This window comes from Penicillium cinerascens, assembly GCF_028974065.1.
Source record: "Penicillium cinerascens strain IBT 15544 chromosome Unknown contig_1_segment0_segment0, whole genome shotgun sequence".
Taxonomy (NCBI): domain Eukaryota; kingdom Fungi; phylum Ascomycota; class Eurotiomycetes; order Eurotiales; family Aspergillaceae; genus Penicillium; species Penicillium cinerascens.
In genome coordinates this window covers 32,703-49,120 of record NW_026695287.1, presented here as the reverse complement: position 1 = coordinate 49,120, position 16,418 = coordinate 32,703, and the positions used below count along the sequence as shown (strand labels likewise).

The 16,418-nt window shown below is 46.4% G+C and overlaps 3 protein-coding genes across 3 annotated transcripts; 2 read left to right on the top strand and 1 right to left on the bottom strand.

Moving 5' to 3' along the window:
• Positions 1-1,463: 1,463 nt before the first annotated feature.
• N7498_001611 (uncharacterized protein) lies at positions 1,464-5,858 on the top strand (the record flags this gene model as incomplete). The annotated part of the gene is made up of 2 exons (XM_058448673.1): positions 1,464-1,893; positions 4,860-5,858. The coding sequence occupies 2 exons, from the start codon at positions 1,464-1,466 to the stop codon at positions 5,048-5,050; spliced, it is 621 nt and encodes a 206-aa protein (XP_058311017.1). The 3' UTR covers positions 5,051-5,858.
• A 5,779-nt stretch (positions 5,859-11,637) lies between these two features.
• Positions 11,638-12,262, bottom strand: N7498_001610 (FPP/GGPP synthase family protein; the record flags this gene model as incomplete). The annotated part of the gene is made up of 2 exons (XM_058448672.1): positions 11,638-11,687; positions 11,740-12,262. The coding sequence occupies 2 exons, from the start codon at positions 12,260-12,262 to the stop codon at positions 11,638-11,640; spliced, it is 573 nt and encodes a 190-aa protein (XP_058311016.1).
• Positions 12,263-14,646: 2,384 nt separating this feature from the next.
• N7498_001609 (VPS9 domain-containing protein) lies at positions 14,647-15,957 on the top strand (the record flags this gene model as incomplete). The annotated part of the gene is made up of 1 exon (XM_058448671.1): positions 14,647-15,957. One exon carries the CDS (start codon positions 14,647-14,649, stop codon positions 15,955-15,957), a length of 1,311 nt encoding a protein of 436 aa, XP_058311015.1.
• Between the last annotated feature and the right edge of the window lie 461 nt (positions 15,958-16,418).

Below are 16,418 nucleotides of genomic sequence, written 5' to 3'. Positions count from 1 at the left end.
GCTCTGTAATCTGTAGAAAGGTGGTCCTGATACAGGAGATGGGAGTTGTTCACTCCGCATCTTCTGGGGGTTCTCTGGTTCGAATCCCAGTGCCTGGAACTCTATAAAACTATCACGTCTCTGTTGGGAGACACTATCTCACAGGGTGAATGGAGTATCCCAAACCTTGCTCACAGGCCAAAGTGGAAATAAACACAGGCCACAGCGAGGCTCAAAGTTTGGTTAAGAAGTGGTATCATAGAAGACAATTGTGTATTTATCATTGAGGTAGCCTGCGTATCGCTTTCAAATTTGCGAGAGGTCGGGGTAAATGAAGTCATACATACATATATATATACTGTACCTCGTCGTTGAATGTCATAGATACTGCCTTTATGCCACTCTCAATTGCGGCATAAAAGCATAGCGCAGGGGTGATTCGCGGGAGGTTTTTGTCAGAAAGTTGCCTTATGTTCACGCGCGTATTTTACTCGTCGCCCGTTCCACGTGGGTGATAGTCGGATCGACCACCATTTAATGGACCATGCGATTCCATTCGCCACGAGCGCGGAATACGATGACCTCGGTGTGAGCCATTGACACCATAGCTCATTCACTCTGATATGCCTCAGAAGTCTCCATAACACCCGCTCACGGTGATGAGTGTGACCTCTCTTGTGCTACACCCTCTTGCTCTATATAGGCTGCCATGACGTTGCTTCGTGGCAGTGTATCCCCGCACCGGTTCTGGAGATGGCCCTTGCGGTGAAGACTGAGGTAGAATCACTCCATAGCGTCTAATTTGCTGACCAGCCGTATGTGGAGTCGACGGTGAAATGGGATCAACAGCTAAGGATAAGTGATTTAAAGACCTTGGACACCCGGGGAGCTTAGGATCTTTATGGATAGAGTAGATGACAGACACTCGGAGATATTATTACTCCTCGGTGCGTTCAAAAGAAATGCAATCCATGTATATGTATCTAGCGTCTCCCTGTTTCCTGAGCCACCTCAATATCTCTTACATGGGTGGTGCAAGATCCTCTGGTTGGTTCCTGGGGCCAGCAGGCTTACAAGGTAGACGTGTAACTTCAGTACGGGAAAATCCCTAAGATTAATTTAGAATCATCCGCGGCCGTAGTCCCTCAATAGGGTCCGCCTTCAATTCAGCGAAAATTCTTTCTAAAATGAAGCACCAAAAAGAAGACGCTGGAGCGCTGGTCAGGTTCGCGTAAATCAGCACATATTGCGTCATCGGCTTGCCTTTTCGTCAGGGGAAAAGGACTAACTAGCTATTTTAGGATTAACTAGCCATTTTAGCATACCGTGATAACAAAATGATTCCAGAACTATTTTTAGAAAGCGGTCGTAGGAAATCAGCCCCAATTTTGGAACTCAAACCAACATGGTTCAAAATTAGGGAGGATCTCCCCTATATATTTCGCTTTTGGGTGTGCAAGAAGTCAACACCATATTTTTTCAACATGGCATTCATTTCCAGGACTACGATCAAGAGAGACCTGAGATTCAATGAGAGTGACCTTTTCGATGATGACGACATTATGGTGCGCAAGGAAGAATTCCGTTGTTTTACAGAATACTTTGAACAATGGCAGGCTGAGTCTGGTGATCTCAACCGTATTGTCGAAGTCACAAGGAGACTGAACAATCTCGGACATGAGAAAGTTGGGTCGATTGCTTTGGAAATGACTTACTTGTTCCAGTTCCACTGCTACCAGCAGTATAGAAGTGGCAACGAGATACTATATGAGAAACATGCTCGACTCTACGACATCATTCTAGAGCAATTATATGCAAACGAATGGTTTACCCTAGATGAGAAAACTCGATCACAGAGACGTTACAGGATCGCCAACCAAATTAAGATTGGACGGCGATGGTCGATATGCGTCAGTAGATTATCCCATAGAGCAATACTCATCGGGAGTAAGAAGCTGTCCACTCTGATGTAAGTGCTAGATGCTCCTTTCTACATATTCAAAGCAGATTTGATGTCTAAGCTTTCGCAGCCATAGGCGTGACTTCGTGCTGAAGGAGCTGAGGGGTCTCTTTCTCCATATCGAAAAACAATTTGTCCATTCTTTTGAGCTTTTTAGGCGAGGTGACAGTATAGGAAGTAAGTTTTTCGCAGTTGGCTCCCATTTGCCGGGATGTCCCTGTGATTTGGAGAAGCTAGGAATTTTACTCCAAGAAGTAGTGCGAGTGAAGCAAGGGGCTGTTCAAAAAAAAGAAGTAAGCCTGTGCTAGAGATCTGATTCTATATTTAGCATTTTCTTTTATTGATGACGTCAGGCGGTGATGTTCACATTAGATTTTAACCCTTCTGCTAGAGCGAAATATCATGCGTATCTCAAGACTACGATCTTTAAGAGTTTAAGGCCTCCCACTCGTAGTTGCTGAGATTTGAAACCCATTTGTTAATCGTACGACCTCTCGCTAATCGTACGACCTCTCGCTAATCGTATGACCTCGTGCTAGTCGGCTTTTTCTCTCGATTTACATTGTTAGACTATGGTTGTTAATGTTTTATGATCAGCATAGACATGTTCATTCTGTAATTACCAGGAAATTCATTAATAAAATTCATGAATCAATGTAGGTATGTTACTGTCTATGAGTGGATTGTACATATCTATCTCCCACTCATTCTCACTATGCGATCGTTTTGCCAATCGATTGCAATTTTCCGAGGGTCCGTCCTCTCTTTTCAGAGGCAGTGTTTAAGCAATAGGTTTGGGCCACTTTGTTTTTGCGGACCCTGGTGTGCCCCTATGTTTCTTCCCTCGGCTTTCTTCTGTTTACAGGGAACTAACGATCAGACATTGGTGCCCCAGGAATTTAAAACGGAATAATATCGAAGGTGCCGCGATACAATTCCTAGTTAATCCTAAAATAGCTAGTTATTCCTAAAATAGCTTGGCGTGTAGTCTAAGGCACTTAATTCACTATCAAAGTCCGCGTTACTGTACGGAACATAAACTCTCCCCAAAGAGATTATTACACGGCGGACCGCGCATTTTCCAAGTCAAGAATAACGTCGAGGTCTTCAACCCTGCCACCCACCGGGTCGACTCCATTCCCGCCCCTTCCCCGGAGGAGAATTAGACATAGACATATATGGCCCGAAACAGGGGGTTTCAACAGAGAGGAGCCATGTCGCCCCAAGAGACCTTTGAAGAGGGTTGACGAAATGGAAAACATTTTCTATGTCTATCGTGGGACTAAGTAGAGCTTCTCGTAGACAAGTTGGCAAGAAGCCGATGACAGTAAGGTATTTCTAGGTAGAGTGTCTCGAAAATCGGCCGTGCTTGGGATGGTGCAATCAGAAACTTTCTTCCGGGAGGTATTGGCTCCTGAGAGAATCCTCTTGAGAGAAAATTAGTACTGTGAGACCTAATCGAAGAGCACGGACCAATTAAGAGCAGAGATGTCATATAAAACCTATTTCGGTACCACTCCCCTCTTATAATCATCATTTTAGATCTCCCTTCGTCTTGACAGTTGCACCTTATGTGATGAAACGCCGACCAAATACCTACACATTCTATACCAACGTCTATGGCAATCACTTCGTCGCCAATCACCTACCCTAGTATAAGGTGCCTGAGCGTGAGTTGCCCCGGCAGGTTGTAGCCTGCTTAGTTGAACCTAGATGGCAACCCCAAGCTCAAATTAGTGCTACTTAATTTGCATGCGGGCAGCAAACATAGGCATTTGCTGATTGATGTCTCTTCCCTATATCTTGATGTTATTATGATATAGCGTCACAAGCGCGCGTGTATTATTGAGCACGGGAAGCGTCGCTTTGAAATGCCTCTACAAACGCATAGGGATTCACGATGGCATGGAGTTTTCCGAGTGAGGTTGGCAATATATGAACACTCCAAAAGAAAAAGGAAATGAAACTCAAAATAAAACTTCAGATAGATTGAAGGTAACTATTTTCATAAGTCGCAGATTCAACATACCCTGGAAGTAATCGCATTTGACGTAAGACTAGGTAAAATCGCCATCCAGCAAGTCATCAAGGAACCAATCGATAGAATAGGTTATTTTGGATTTATATTGAACATTGTATGAGCTAGAAATCCCTAAGTTCGAAAGGACCGTGCAATACGCTGTTGACAGTTTTTATAACCAGGCGGTGATGGATGGAATTCTTTGGTAAACAGGGAGAACTCAGTCGATATCTTCGTTTAAACGTTGCAAGTCAAAAGAGGTAGGTAGGGCTTTAACAAACATCGGCTCCACCTAGGCAAAAGCCAAACGTATGTCACGTGCATTCCCTTATACTTTTGCCGCCCCTCTTGCTTCTCGCTCATTCCACCTAGTTCCTTCATCTATCCTCGTCTCGCAACACAATGCCTACCTATCCGGCTCACTTATATATAGATATTCTAGTGAGAGAAGGTTCCAACTACGGAAGATCAATGCTCACTGCTCTATCTCTAATAGCTACATGCTGATCAAGCCTATATATACCGTCGATGGACAACCTCTCCTAATGTTTGTCAATAATTGTCTAGTTATGTTAGATCGGAGACTGACAAACCCAGTTCGCGCAGTCTTTTGCAATACACCTTGCCGCATTTGCGAGCCTCGATTAGCCAGCAAGGGATAAAGTTATAGAATATGCTCCTGCTATTCTCTCTTGCAGTATAAACAATTCAAGTTTGATAACTCAGCCAAATCCGCTGGCCTCGACGGGTGCCCACTCGACTAATATATATTCGAGAATTGTTGATGAGCAACGATCCGATGGTAACAGAAGTTCACCTTTTCCAACAAGCAGACTCCTATAGATAACACGCCGCATTGATAATTGATCAAAGTTGAATGTTACTAACGTTTGCTGCAAGGCTCGCTTCCTTTATCTCCCCCAGGGGCCAATTTCCCCTACGATGTGGATTTTACTCAGTGGCTGCATTTTGATGATCAAATTAGCGAACAAATGGACGTGGACGTGGACAAGAACGAAGACAATGCCATCACTAGTGCTAATTCTGCGCCTCTCACCGACCCCGACCGTCAAAATTCCCCTTCGTCATAAGTCACTGACAACAAGAATGAAACCTTCGCTAGCTCGAAAACGCCAGAATTTGCAAAGCAACACCCTAATATTGATGGCGTAAAGAAAATGCTTGAAGATTGTCTTGAGGATATGCATTCAAAGCTCGTCGAAACTGGCGATATGGACTATCCTCTTGGTAAAGCCTTCGCGTGTATATTCGATAATCCGCTAAGCTTCTAGGAGAGGGAGGAGAAAAGCCCAGCATCTCCTAATACGGATCCAGTGTCGAGATTCTTTGCCGTTGTTTGTAAGAAGCTAAGTCTGTTTTCATCCTTACTTACTACTAAGACCGTTGAAGCTACGGTAGCGTTGAATCTAGCTTGGGTTTACTGCGAATAGGTGCTACTGGAGACTTTGTGCCACATACGTTTTAGGATTATTATTCGCCGAACTTAGTTGGCTGCCCTAGCCTAGGCACTCTACGTCGTGTCGCGAGAGGGGGTCGAGAACTTCCAACCGCTCCCAATCAATGGCGCCAAGCCCTAGAAGTGCCTCGAGAAGGTCAAAATGGCCCCCCTTGATTCGTAGACTCTACGTCGGGGTGACATTGTTAGCGTAGACACCGGAAATAGTGCCGCCCCTACTAAGGTTTCTGACATTCGATGGCTCGATGATAGCCAATTTATTGTGGTCTACTATTGGCTATATACGAGGGAGGAAATACTCGATGAGCTCTAGATAGATAGGGCTATTCCTTTGTCTACCCTTAGGAATCTAGATCAAATGTGGCCGGCTAGCGTTCCCTCTAAATATATGCTAAGCACTAACCGAACTATAACTATCTAGGATACTGCCATTAAGCGAGCACTAAAAGAAGTTTCCTTTAGTCTCTGCTACAGCGCAATCTATAGCACGACCCCTACCTCGCGTCGTATCTAGAGCATAGAAAATAAACGTTTTCGGTGGATGAAGAAGATTCTCCATCACGAGCCCGAAGCGATGGCGTCGTAAAAAGGCTACTAGCGCGGCATAATATATATGAATTTATAAGTAGAGATATATATAGGATATGTTTAAAACTTTGTGCGTTTATCTTCGCCGAATCATGATTGTTATCACCGTCGATATCGTAGGTGAGAAGACGATAGTAATGAACTTATGTGGACGGAAGAGAAGTGCTAGAAGAAAGACGAAGTTACCTCCTAAAGACCACACGGGCAGTTAGCGACAAAGCCTTGAGCGTGATGCTCCCACAAGCGCCGAACGTTAACTCGCCACCTCCGATAGGTAGATGCCTAAACCGCCAACTTTGTTTCCGCCTTCAACTATGCGGAGACCGCGGTAGTCACCTACTTTTAGGCAAAGGTGACATCTAAATAGCGTTCAAACCAATCAAAGCAAGCTTCTCGAGCCTCTATAGGCAAACTTTCATCGAGTCCATAGACAATGAAGCTTGCAATCGCATTCAGGGACTTTGCAGTTGTAAAATCCTTAGTAACCAAATAGCTACCTTGAAGAGTGAATGTGGCATAAGGACAACTAGCCGGGATAAATATCGTATGCGATGATATCGTCTCTATAACGACGCCACCTTCTAGTTGATGCGCTAAGCGATTTAACTTTGCACGCTGGCCGTCAACGGTCTTTATAGCATTCAAATTCTTATCCGTGGGCGGATATAGGAGCCAAATTTTTCGGCAATCACCAATCACAGTTAATAATCTATCTATACTATAGTCTTCACGAGGATTAGCAAAGGAGTTGTTCATGGGAGATAATTACTCACCAGTATGCAAGTCTACGAAGGAGTATTTTGGAGTCAAATTAACCTAATTATTCGTCTCGTCAAATAGCTCTACAACAGTAGAGATATCGTAGGGTAAGCGAAACCCAAGGCTGTCTACCGTTGACAGCCGTAAACCAGTGAGAAATGTAGGTTTATTTAGGTCGGGGTCTATAAGCTGTGAGAGAACAAGGTAAGGGTTAAATACCTCGTCCACTTCACCTTGGAAGTTGACCCGGAATCGAGCCTTAGAGCTCCTCTGAGTCGTTGAATTTTCAGTCGATATTTCCCATATCGTGTCCATAAATAGCTCGCGGGCGAGAGGAGCCCAACTACGCCAGCAACGAGAGCCATTAAGTAGATAAGGAATTAACGACGTACATTTGAACCATAGATCTTGATCTTGCTCTAACATACGGTTCTAGTATGAAAGATAGCATTTCGTGAGAACTCCAAACTCAGGGCCGAAGTCAGCTTGAATCTTATATAAGATAGACGTCGGGTCCTCCTTAGAGATAGCCTGGGAGGTCTATGTCGACGTAATCGAGCTACAATATTTTAAATCATTACCGATACAGTATAGGTCCCTAGACACTGTCAGAGCTCCTTACCAAGGGATACAGGGGTAGGAAAAAGTACCCGACGCCAGCAGCTCTAGGACGCTCTGGTGCGATAAAAATATTCCTCTCCTGGTATTTACGCTGACGCAGATGCTTTCGGAGCCGACTAGCGTTTAAATGCCTCTTCCCATAATAAGGACATATTCGCATATAAGAGGAGATTCTGATCTCTGCATTTTCTCTAGGCCAATCCTGGTAACGTTTCTTATATGCAACGCAGTCGCACCCAGGGTGTATATCTAGCGTATTTGCCATATAGTTTCCAGTTGAGGCTGATTTGTAGAATATTAGGGATGACTTATGACGATTGCGGACGATTGCGGGCGATTGCGGACGATTAGGGACGATTGAGGACGATTGAGGACGATTGAGGACGATTGAGGACGATTGAGGACGATTGAGGACGATTGAGGACGATTAAGGACGATTGGGTCAATGGCTTGAAAGAGTAGTCTTTGCGATATGCCCAAACCCACATACGTTAAGTAGTAGTGTTGATGATATTAAAGTGAGGCGAAGATAACGAAAGCACGGAAGCGTTATATTAGGTTCACCGACTGTGCGCGAGTTAGAACGGATCTATTATCACGTGACCAGATAGATCCCATTCCTACTACCGAGTCTTATCTCCTTGTCTCCACACAGACTCTTGTTGACTTTCAAGGTTCTCGCCTTATGCTTAGCTGCTTTGTCAAATGCCAAAACTTTGGTTGATCCCCTATGTCTCCATATCTAGGTGTAAGTCTTAGTGAGACTGTCTCACTGAGATATCGAGGATGCCTACCAGATAGGAGCCTAATTTTCGATGCAAAATCACCGTTGGTTGATAATTTGATTCCTGAAATTGTGGTTAAGGAGGTCTCGTCAACCCCCACGGGGGTAAAGAGCATCACTATAATATTTAGATAATGAGATGTCCCGAATAACTGGCTAGACCCGGTACTCACGCGTTAGTGTCGTCCTATTCAAATTGATTAATGTGGACCCATAGGAACAAAGTATTCCTCGGCCCTCGTCATTCTCCTCGTCGTCCTTCGTGCAGTCTCCTTCTTGACCTATTGTTCCCAACACATGCTTCTCCTGGTCAACTCACTTCCACCTAATATATAGTTTCTCTCGTCCAACTACCTCAGTGAGATATAGCATATCCCACCTTCCACCAAGTCCACCCCGAGCTCGCGGACAGGGGACCCATAAGCGAGCCCGTCTTTCACGACACTAATAACTCCCCTCTCTACGAACATCCAAAATATGCGACGCGTTCATCGCGCACGACCAGTGTTGGCGGTAAACCTAAGGGGAAAATTTTGACGCCAGCTGGCAACGCAAGACGAATCCAATCCGTTGGTGAATGGCCCTTTTGACTTTGAAGACGATCTCAACGAGGCATGAATGTGCTAGGTATAGAAGCATCTTATCACAAAACGATCCGTAGATCCCGGGAGCAGCGCACAATTCCTAGGAAGGAATAGCATGACGTGATCCTGGGAGCAAATGGTCAAGCTCCTCGGAGTGACTACACTCCCAGGAGCGCCTATAGTCGCTCCCGGGAACGACGAGATACATTCCTAGGAGAGAGAACCTGCTCCTGGGTGCAGTGTTCATTGCCGCAACCTCCCAGTCAACTCAGAATACAGCCTTTGGGGCTTCGGGCTTAACTCACTGATAGTTGAGCGCATACGGTTGCGAGTCTCAATGTTCGGAATAGACTGTGTTGGACTTAACGTAATTCCCAAGCGAGCCGCCCACCCAACTAGTTTTCACGCGTCCACACGCGTCCTTCTATTTTCTACCAACCACCATGCCTCCAAAACGTGCTCAATCAAGCCGAAATTCTATCGAGCAAGAGGGCCGCCTCGAATTAGCTATACAGGCTATAAAAAACAAAGAAATCACCTCTATCCGTGAGGTAGCACGTCGTTTTAATGTGCCTCGTACTACCCTCCGCGACCGCATTACCGGCCACCAATTTCGCCCTCAAACACGCGCCAATAGCCATAAATTGACCCAAATTGAAGAGGAATCGCTTAAAAAGTGGATATTGTCAATGGATACGCGTGGAGCAGCCCCTAGGCCCTCTATGGTGCGAGAAATGGCGAATCTTTTGCTTGCAAAGCGTGGTTCAACCCCAATCCAGACGGTCAGCAAAAATTGGGTCACAAACTATGTCAAAAGACAGACAGAGCTAAAGACTCGTTTTTCACGTCGATATAACTATCAGCGAGCAAAACAAGAGGATCCAAAGGTTATTCAAGAGTGGTTTGATCGCGTACAAACTACGGTTCAGCAATACGGTATCCTACCGGAGGATATCTATAACTTTGACGAGACTGGTTTCGCTATAGGCCTTACAGCGACCGCAAAGGTTATTACCCGAGCAGAATACTACGGTCGGCGATCAGTTTTACAGCTAGGAAATCGCGAGTGGGTGACTACAATCGAGTCAATTAGCGCTTCTGGGTGGGCGCTTCCGCCTACGATTATCTTCAAAGGCAAACTACATAATCTAGCTTGGACCAATGACCTTCCGAGGGATTGGCGCTTTGAAGTTAGTCAAAATGGATGGACGACAGACGAGATTGGCCTTCGATGGCTTCAAAAGCTATTTATACCATCAACGAATAGCCGTACGCATAGCCGATATCGATTATTAGTCCTTGATGGGCACGGTAGCTATCTCACGCCCTATTTCGACTAAATTTGCTTAGAAAACGAGATAATTCCTATCTGTATACTAGCGCATAGCTCACATCTCTTACAGCCACTTAATATTAGTTGTTTTGCGGTTTTAAAGCGCTCGTACGGAACCTTGGTTGATCAAAAAATGTGGCTTAGCATCAACCATATCGACAAGTTCGATTTCCTCACAGCATACCCACAGGCTCGCATCGACGCTTTTAAAGCAGATACAATTACAAATAGCTTTGCGGCAGGTGGTTTAGTGCCGTTCGACCTAGAACGAGTGCTTTCAAAACTCAATATCTAGCTTCGAACGCCTACACCCTCAGGAAGCCGCCTAAGTAGCCGATCTAGCGTTTTTACCCCAAAAACACCCGCGACTATCGCTGAACTACTTAAACAAGGAGCGTCAATCTAGGCTTCTTGAAACGACGCTCAAATAGCCCACCAACACCCTCAAAAACCGCGTTAAACCAGCTTATTAAGGGCTGTCAGATCGCTATGCAAAACGGCATATTACTTGAGCAAGAAGTTAAGGAATTACGCGCTGCTAACGCAGTGCAGAGGTAAAAGCGCGCACGTATTAATAGGTATATAGCCTATGAAGCTGGTATCTCAGTGTAAGAAGCTCAGGAGCATTTATAAGCCCATGAGGCTATTATACAGCCTACGGCACCGTCTCTAGCAGCACCCAGCCAGCCTATTCAGCAGGCGGTAGCACCAGCGCGACGACGTCAATACACCTATTCTATATGCGGTGAGAAGGGGCATAAGTCCCCTACATGCCCAGTTAGGTAGAATAATTAATATAAAGGCGTTTTGGTTGAAGAAAATAGATGAAAAGTAAAAAGTAGATGGTTAGGTGGGCGGCTCGCTTGGGTGGGCGGCTCGCTTGGGAATTACGTTATGAAGCGATTGTGTGTCGGGTTGCAGTCGCTAGTAAGGTTATCCCTGGCGCCATCAACAAGCCCCGGACGACCAGCCTTCCATGATGAGTTTATGGAGGACTCAATGTGGCACCTGGAGTGATCCCGTCAACACGCGATTGGACTCAGTCTATCTACTGTAAATATTCAATGAGTAAAGTCACCGTGTATTGAAGACGTGGACGTGGACGTGGACGTCGAATTGATTGCTACCCTTCAAGCACTACTGTCACTATGACGGCGCATATTCGTAAAGAGCATATGATGGCGCTAATATAAGTGACCCCATAGTAATGCTAAATTGCTAGGATATAATGGGGTGGGACAGTGAAATGCGGACTTTGAAAGTATAGGACACAATATGTTTCATATTGCTGTGTTGTAGTACTACCCTATCCCAATCCTCGAACTTGTTGATGTTACAATCTGCGCACGATCATATTACTAACTTATCTAACAATTCATGAATATGTCTGCTTTTGCTCCGACCATCAATCTCATCTGCTGCACATCTTGCCTGCGTGATTAAGGCGTTGATGCGCTGGCTGGTATACTGAAAACTTCCGGTGCCCTCCATATATTTGACGGCATATCGCTTGACCTCCAGATCAGTAGTTTTTAATCTGAGGATGTGATGGAGTTGCAGATTGGTTGGGTCATGCCGAATGCTATGGATGACAGGAAAGGAGAATTTCCCTTCTGTCAAATCCTCACACATACCCTTGCTATCACTATACTCTTCGGAGTTGAGATTCTGATAATCATCTCTGATCTGGAAAAGCAGCCCCAATTTATCAGCTAACGGCACACACCCTTGTGGCACAGTCTTTGGTGACTCGGCTTGCATCAGCTTAACCGCGAGCCGGAACAAGCCGCCAGTTTTCTTTCCTACCATGTCCAGGTATTCCCTCTCCGTTGGACAGACCAATGAGTCTCTCCAATAGAGGTCCATGCCCTGGCCACGGTGCAGTTGCAGTAGCTCGTAAACGATGATACGTGTAGCATCCGGACTCTTCAGAGTCTGAGCCTTTTCAAGTGCGCGGAAATACATGTAATTAGCGCTGTTGATGGTCTGTGGCACGCCAAAGATATTATGCGCAACCGGGAAGCCTCGTCGCAAAAGTGACGAATCTTCCACATCATCAACCAGCAAGGATGCCGTATGTAGCATACCGATCACATCAGCAATGACTTGCAGGCTATCTGAGGGAACTTCCAACCAGGCATTGAAAGCATTGATCATCTGTGCGCGTATATTTTTGCCAGGCAGTCCATACACGTAGTTGAATGGGCCTGTAATCACTTTATCATACTCGTCCAAACTGGTTGCTTTTTTTACCGGGGAATAGCTGTCCGTATGTGGAGAGTAGCGAGAAGCTGGGTCAGCTAAATCGGTGTAACCATCCAGATTCCGATCTTTGTTGTGGTTAGAGACCGGTGCCGCCAAACATCGGGATAAATGTTGACAAGATGAACAGGTGGAGTCTGGGCGGGACAAGGTGCGAAGTGGAGGATCTCCTTGTGTTTGTACAGCGATGGCATGGCTAGCCGCTGGAGAGTCGGGAATTGATGTCGGTTCAAGATGAGTGTCCGTCATTGTTACCTGCCAGAATGTAAGACTCAGTAGGTGAGAAGACAGTGGAGCATTGAACCGTTCCACGAACCCTTCGCTTCAGATGGTGCACTTACAGCGTAAGAAATATAGATTCTAAGTTTCGGGGTAGCAAAGCATTGGTGTACTGATGAATAAACTCCACAGAGGAAGATATGGATAAACAGAAGGAAAACCAGATCGTTATGAAGGGTCATGTCAAGTTCTGGTTGGCCGTCAATATCCTAACGGACTTCCGGCCGGACACGCTGCTTGAAGGCAATTAATGTCGGTTATAGCGGCTCACATAAATAATAATATATCTTTACGTTGACGTCTTTCGAGCGATTGCACACTACCTACCACAAGGGTCGACTACATAAGGCTACCTAATTTGCGGTGGCAACTTCTACTACTACATACCCCACTAGCCGCTACTATCAGCGAACCCTAAAGATATCACCTATCTACGTTTCTAATGCTGCCGTCTCTATATACTCCTGTCCCGCTTCAGCGGCAGCGAGCCCTCAAGACATCACTGGTCCACGTTTTCCATATAGTCCCGTCCCGCATACGTCCGTCCGGCTTCCGAGGCACAGCGAACCTCAAGCCGTCTCTAGTCCACATGTTGCATATGCTCCCATCTTGTAATCAGGGCGGGGAATAAGGAGAATCCATTATCGGCAACCTTCATTGGCTGACTCGTGTGGCGAATTTTGGCAGTTAGCAATGTAAGAAGTTGCGACGCAGCCAGTTCTCCAACAAGCTGGACAGAGAGAGACACGAAGATGGCTGAGTTTGTCTTCCGCCCTGAGCCAGAAATTGATATCCGCGGAGGCTGCGCTCACACGACTGAACATTGATGTGTTTCCAGACCAAAGCTGAGATGGTTGCGGCTACGTGACATCCTTGCGCAATTTCGGCATCGATCTTGTTTAGATACTACCCGATGGCGTGTCAGATTTGCTGATCACCCCCGGAGTACCTGCTTCTCGATCAAGATCATACAGTAGCTCCCCTACTCATATTTTTATGGTAGGCTGCTATTGGCCCGCTCATTGGTGGCGTCTGAAAACAAGGAAAATCGAAGCGAGGCAACGAACACTTCAAGTCTTGAGAGATCAGCACTTAATGGGGGGTATGTGCTCACCAACATACGGCCACCCGAAGTGGAGCTTCCCAATGAAACCCAATGGACGTGGCGTGAGGTGGTTGGCTACCATAGAGAAGCCACCACACAGGCTGCGCGAGGCTTATCTTCATCCCACCATCTTGCAAGAGTCAATAGGCGTTACCCCTAGACAGAGACAACCTATCTAGCTTTAACGTAGTTCAGGTACTTGTGCTATACGATTACTGTGTCTGCTAATAATGACAATCTCTTAAGGAAAATAGGCGGGGCCACTGTTATCCCTGCGGTAGGTGAGCTTTAGCTGAACAAGAAAACACCATGTATCAGTACGGACCTCTTGCACCTATTAACGGATGGTTACGGCGCCATTGGTTCACGTGTACCTCATTTTCGCGGCCATTATTAGACGGCCGACTCATATCTACGGTAGATCCTTGCCGTTAGCACCCGTTTGGTTTCTTGGCTGCAGGTCATTGCATCACATGTTGGCATCTGACGAAAGATTTAAGTTCGGTGATATGCGCCGGGTTGCGTTGGAGCCTTCAAAGGAATAACCGATAGCAAGTAGCATTTGTTTATAAGGCAGCAAGTAATCCTCCATCAGGAAGTCTCTAATATTACAGCACTTGCTTCTTCGTCCTATTCTTTATACCTCAAAGGGTCTAACTTGCCACAACAGACACAACCAGAGGCCTATTGTTCACGGGAAACGCAGAAATAAGGAAGGCCGTACCGTACACTTCTGAGTACCTGTAGTGAAAGCAAGTGAGCATGAAGGGCGAGTGGCCGACAGAGTTTTCGCGTGATAAATTCATGCAGGGGCAATCAACCGCCCCAGGTTTGGAGGGTCCCGCTGGGATCGATGTCCCCGAGCATCGCACACTGCCCATACAGACTTGTCCGCATGGGTCGCCCGCGCACTACGTCAGCGGGGAGTTTAGGGTTTGCAGCTGCCCACAAAGCCATCGTTGATGCCCTAACAAAGCTGCTCCCTTCTTCATCTTCGGCAGATGAAATTTTGCCCACATTGATCTACTCACTTGTCACTTGTCCGCCCGAGGGCATCAATATCACAAGCAATTTGCTTTTCATCCAACGTTTCAGATCATCCAACAAGGTCGACGGGGAGACAGCGTACTGTCTGACCAATCTTGAAGCTGCGATCAGCTTCTTGGAGAATGTTGAGTTGTCTAGCTTGCGAGCGGATGAACTACAGGAAGGTCCTCTCAAGACCCCTAGCGAGACCACCCCGTCTTCTGAGCGAGTCGACCCCTTTCGACCGTCTAAAGAGACTACAACGTCGTCTGTAACAACAGTATCGGCGTCGCCTGAAATTGCAAAGCCCGAGGCAAAAGAACCGGTGTCATCAACATTACCTCGGCCTCGCCCTTCTCCAGCGCCGCAGCAGCGGCGGCTGAGCAACCTTTTTCAACCGCCCGCCAAAGTCCTCGAGGCTGCCAACGATGCTGTTCGCAATACAGCAGACCAGAGTCTGAAGAACATCGGTGCTTCGTTAGACAATAGTTTCAACTTTCTTTTCGGTCGTCTCAAGGAGCTGCAGAGCCAAGGGCCCCAAGGAAATGGACCGGTATTGCCCAAGACACTGGCCGAAGCTCGCCGTCTCGTTGCCGCACCACCGGCCAACAGACCAACCATTATGCAAGATGATATGCTTTCAATTAATTCCATTCCTTCGGATGACGGTGCACAAACACGCAGCGGCCAACGGGCAACCGGACTCACCAGCGGTGGCCGCACGCCTCGCGACCGAAGCACGGATAGCGCAAGGACCCAGGCGAGCAGCAAACGGTCCATCACCGCGTCACTTCGTGATGAATACGCTCAGAGCCCGTCGACCATTACCAGTCCCAATCCCTTGGAATCAATGCGAAGCTTTGGCAACACGCTCAATCCACTCAATCACATCCCGGGAATGATTAAGAACTTCGGCCGCAACGCACCAGACACTCCTAGTGCCAGATCAACATCTCCTGCAGCAATGGACCGTCTCAAGGTGTCACCTGGCTCGGTAGACGGCAGCAGTGGCACACCGAGCCCACTCCCTACCTCTTCAGGAAATGTTGATCCTCCCATCCAACGATTTCTTGAAACCCAAGATGTGCGTGATCTTCGCATTGGAGATGTAGCAATATTGCTTGAAGATTACAAACGTTTGGCCCTTGCGCTGTCCAAATCCGGTGCAGGATCTCGCTGAACCTGTTGCAGAGTTATCTCACTGTATCTACCAGTGTTTGTGATCATTTTACTCCGATCTCCATTGGGAAGTTCTGGTTTGATTTGTTCTTGTCGTCTAGAGGCTTGTTTCTTCATTTTTCCTGACCGAAGATATTTGTCTGGGAAGTTCTTGCATCGCAGGTCCTGGCGTTTTAAAGCATTTGAGGGTGCATTTCATACAGTTAACTGAATGAAGGCCGAAGAGACCATAGCTTGGTAGAACAAGCTGTGTGGATGTCAATATTATATTTTGTAGTCAAACTGTTTGCAAGACATGAGAAAGTCGTCTCCGGCATCCATCGATCTACATAAATGAAACAGCACAACCATAAAATGAGGACATCGAGAGGTACAGGATGGGGTATTGAGCATGAACGAAAATTGATCCTCTCGATTCGTGACCAGAGGACAAAATCGAAAACCACGGATATCGTAGGGTAT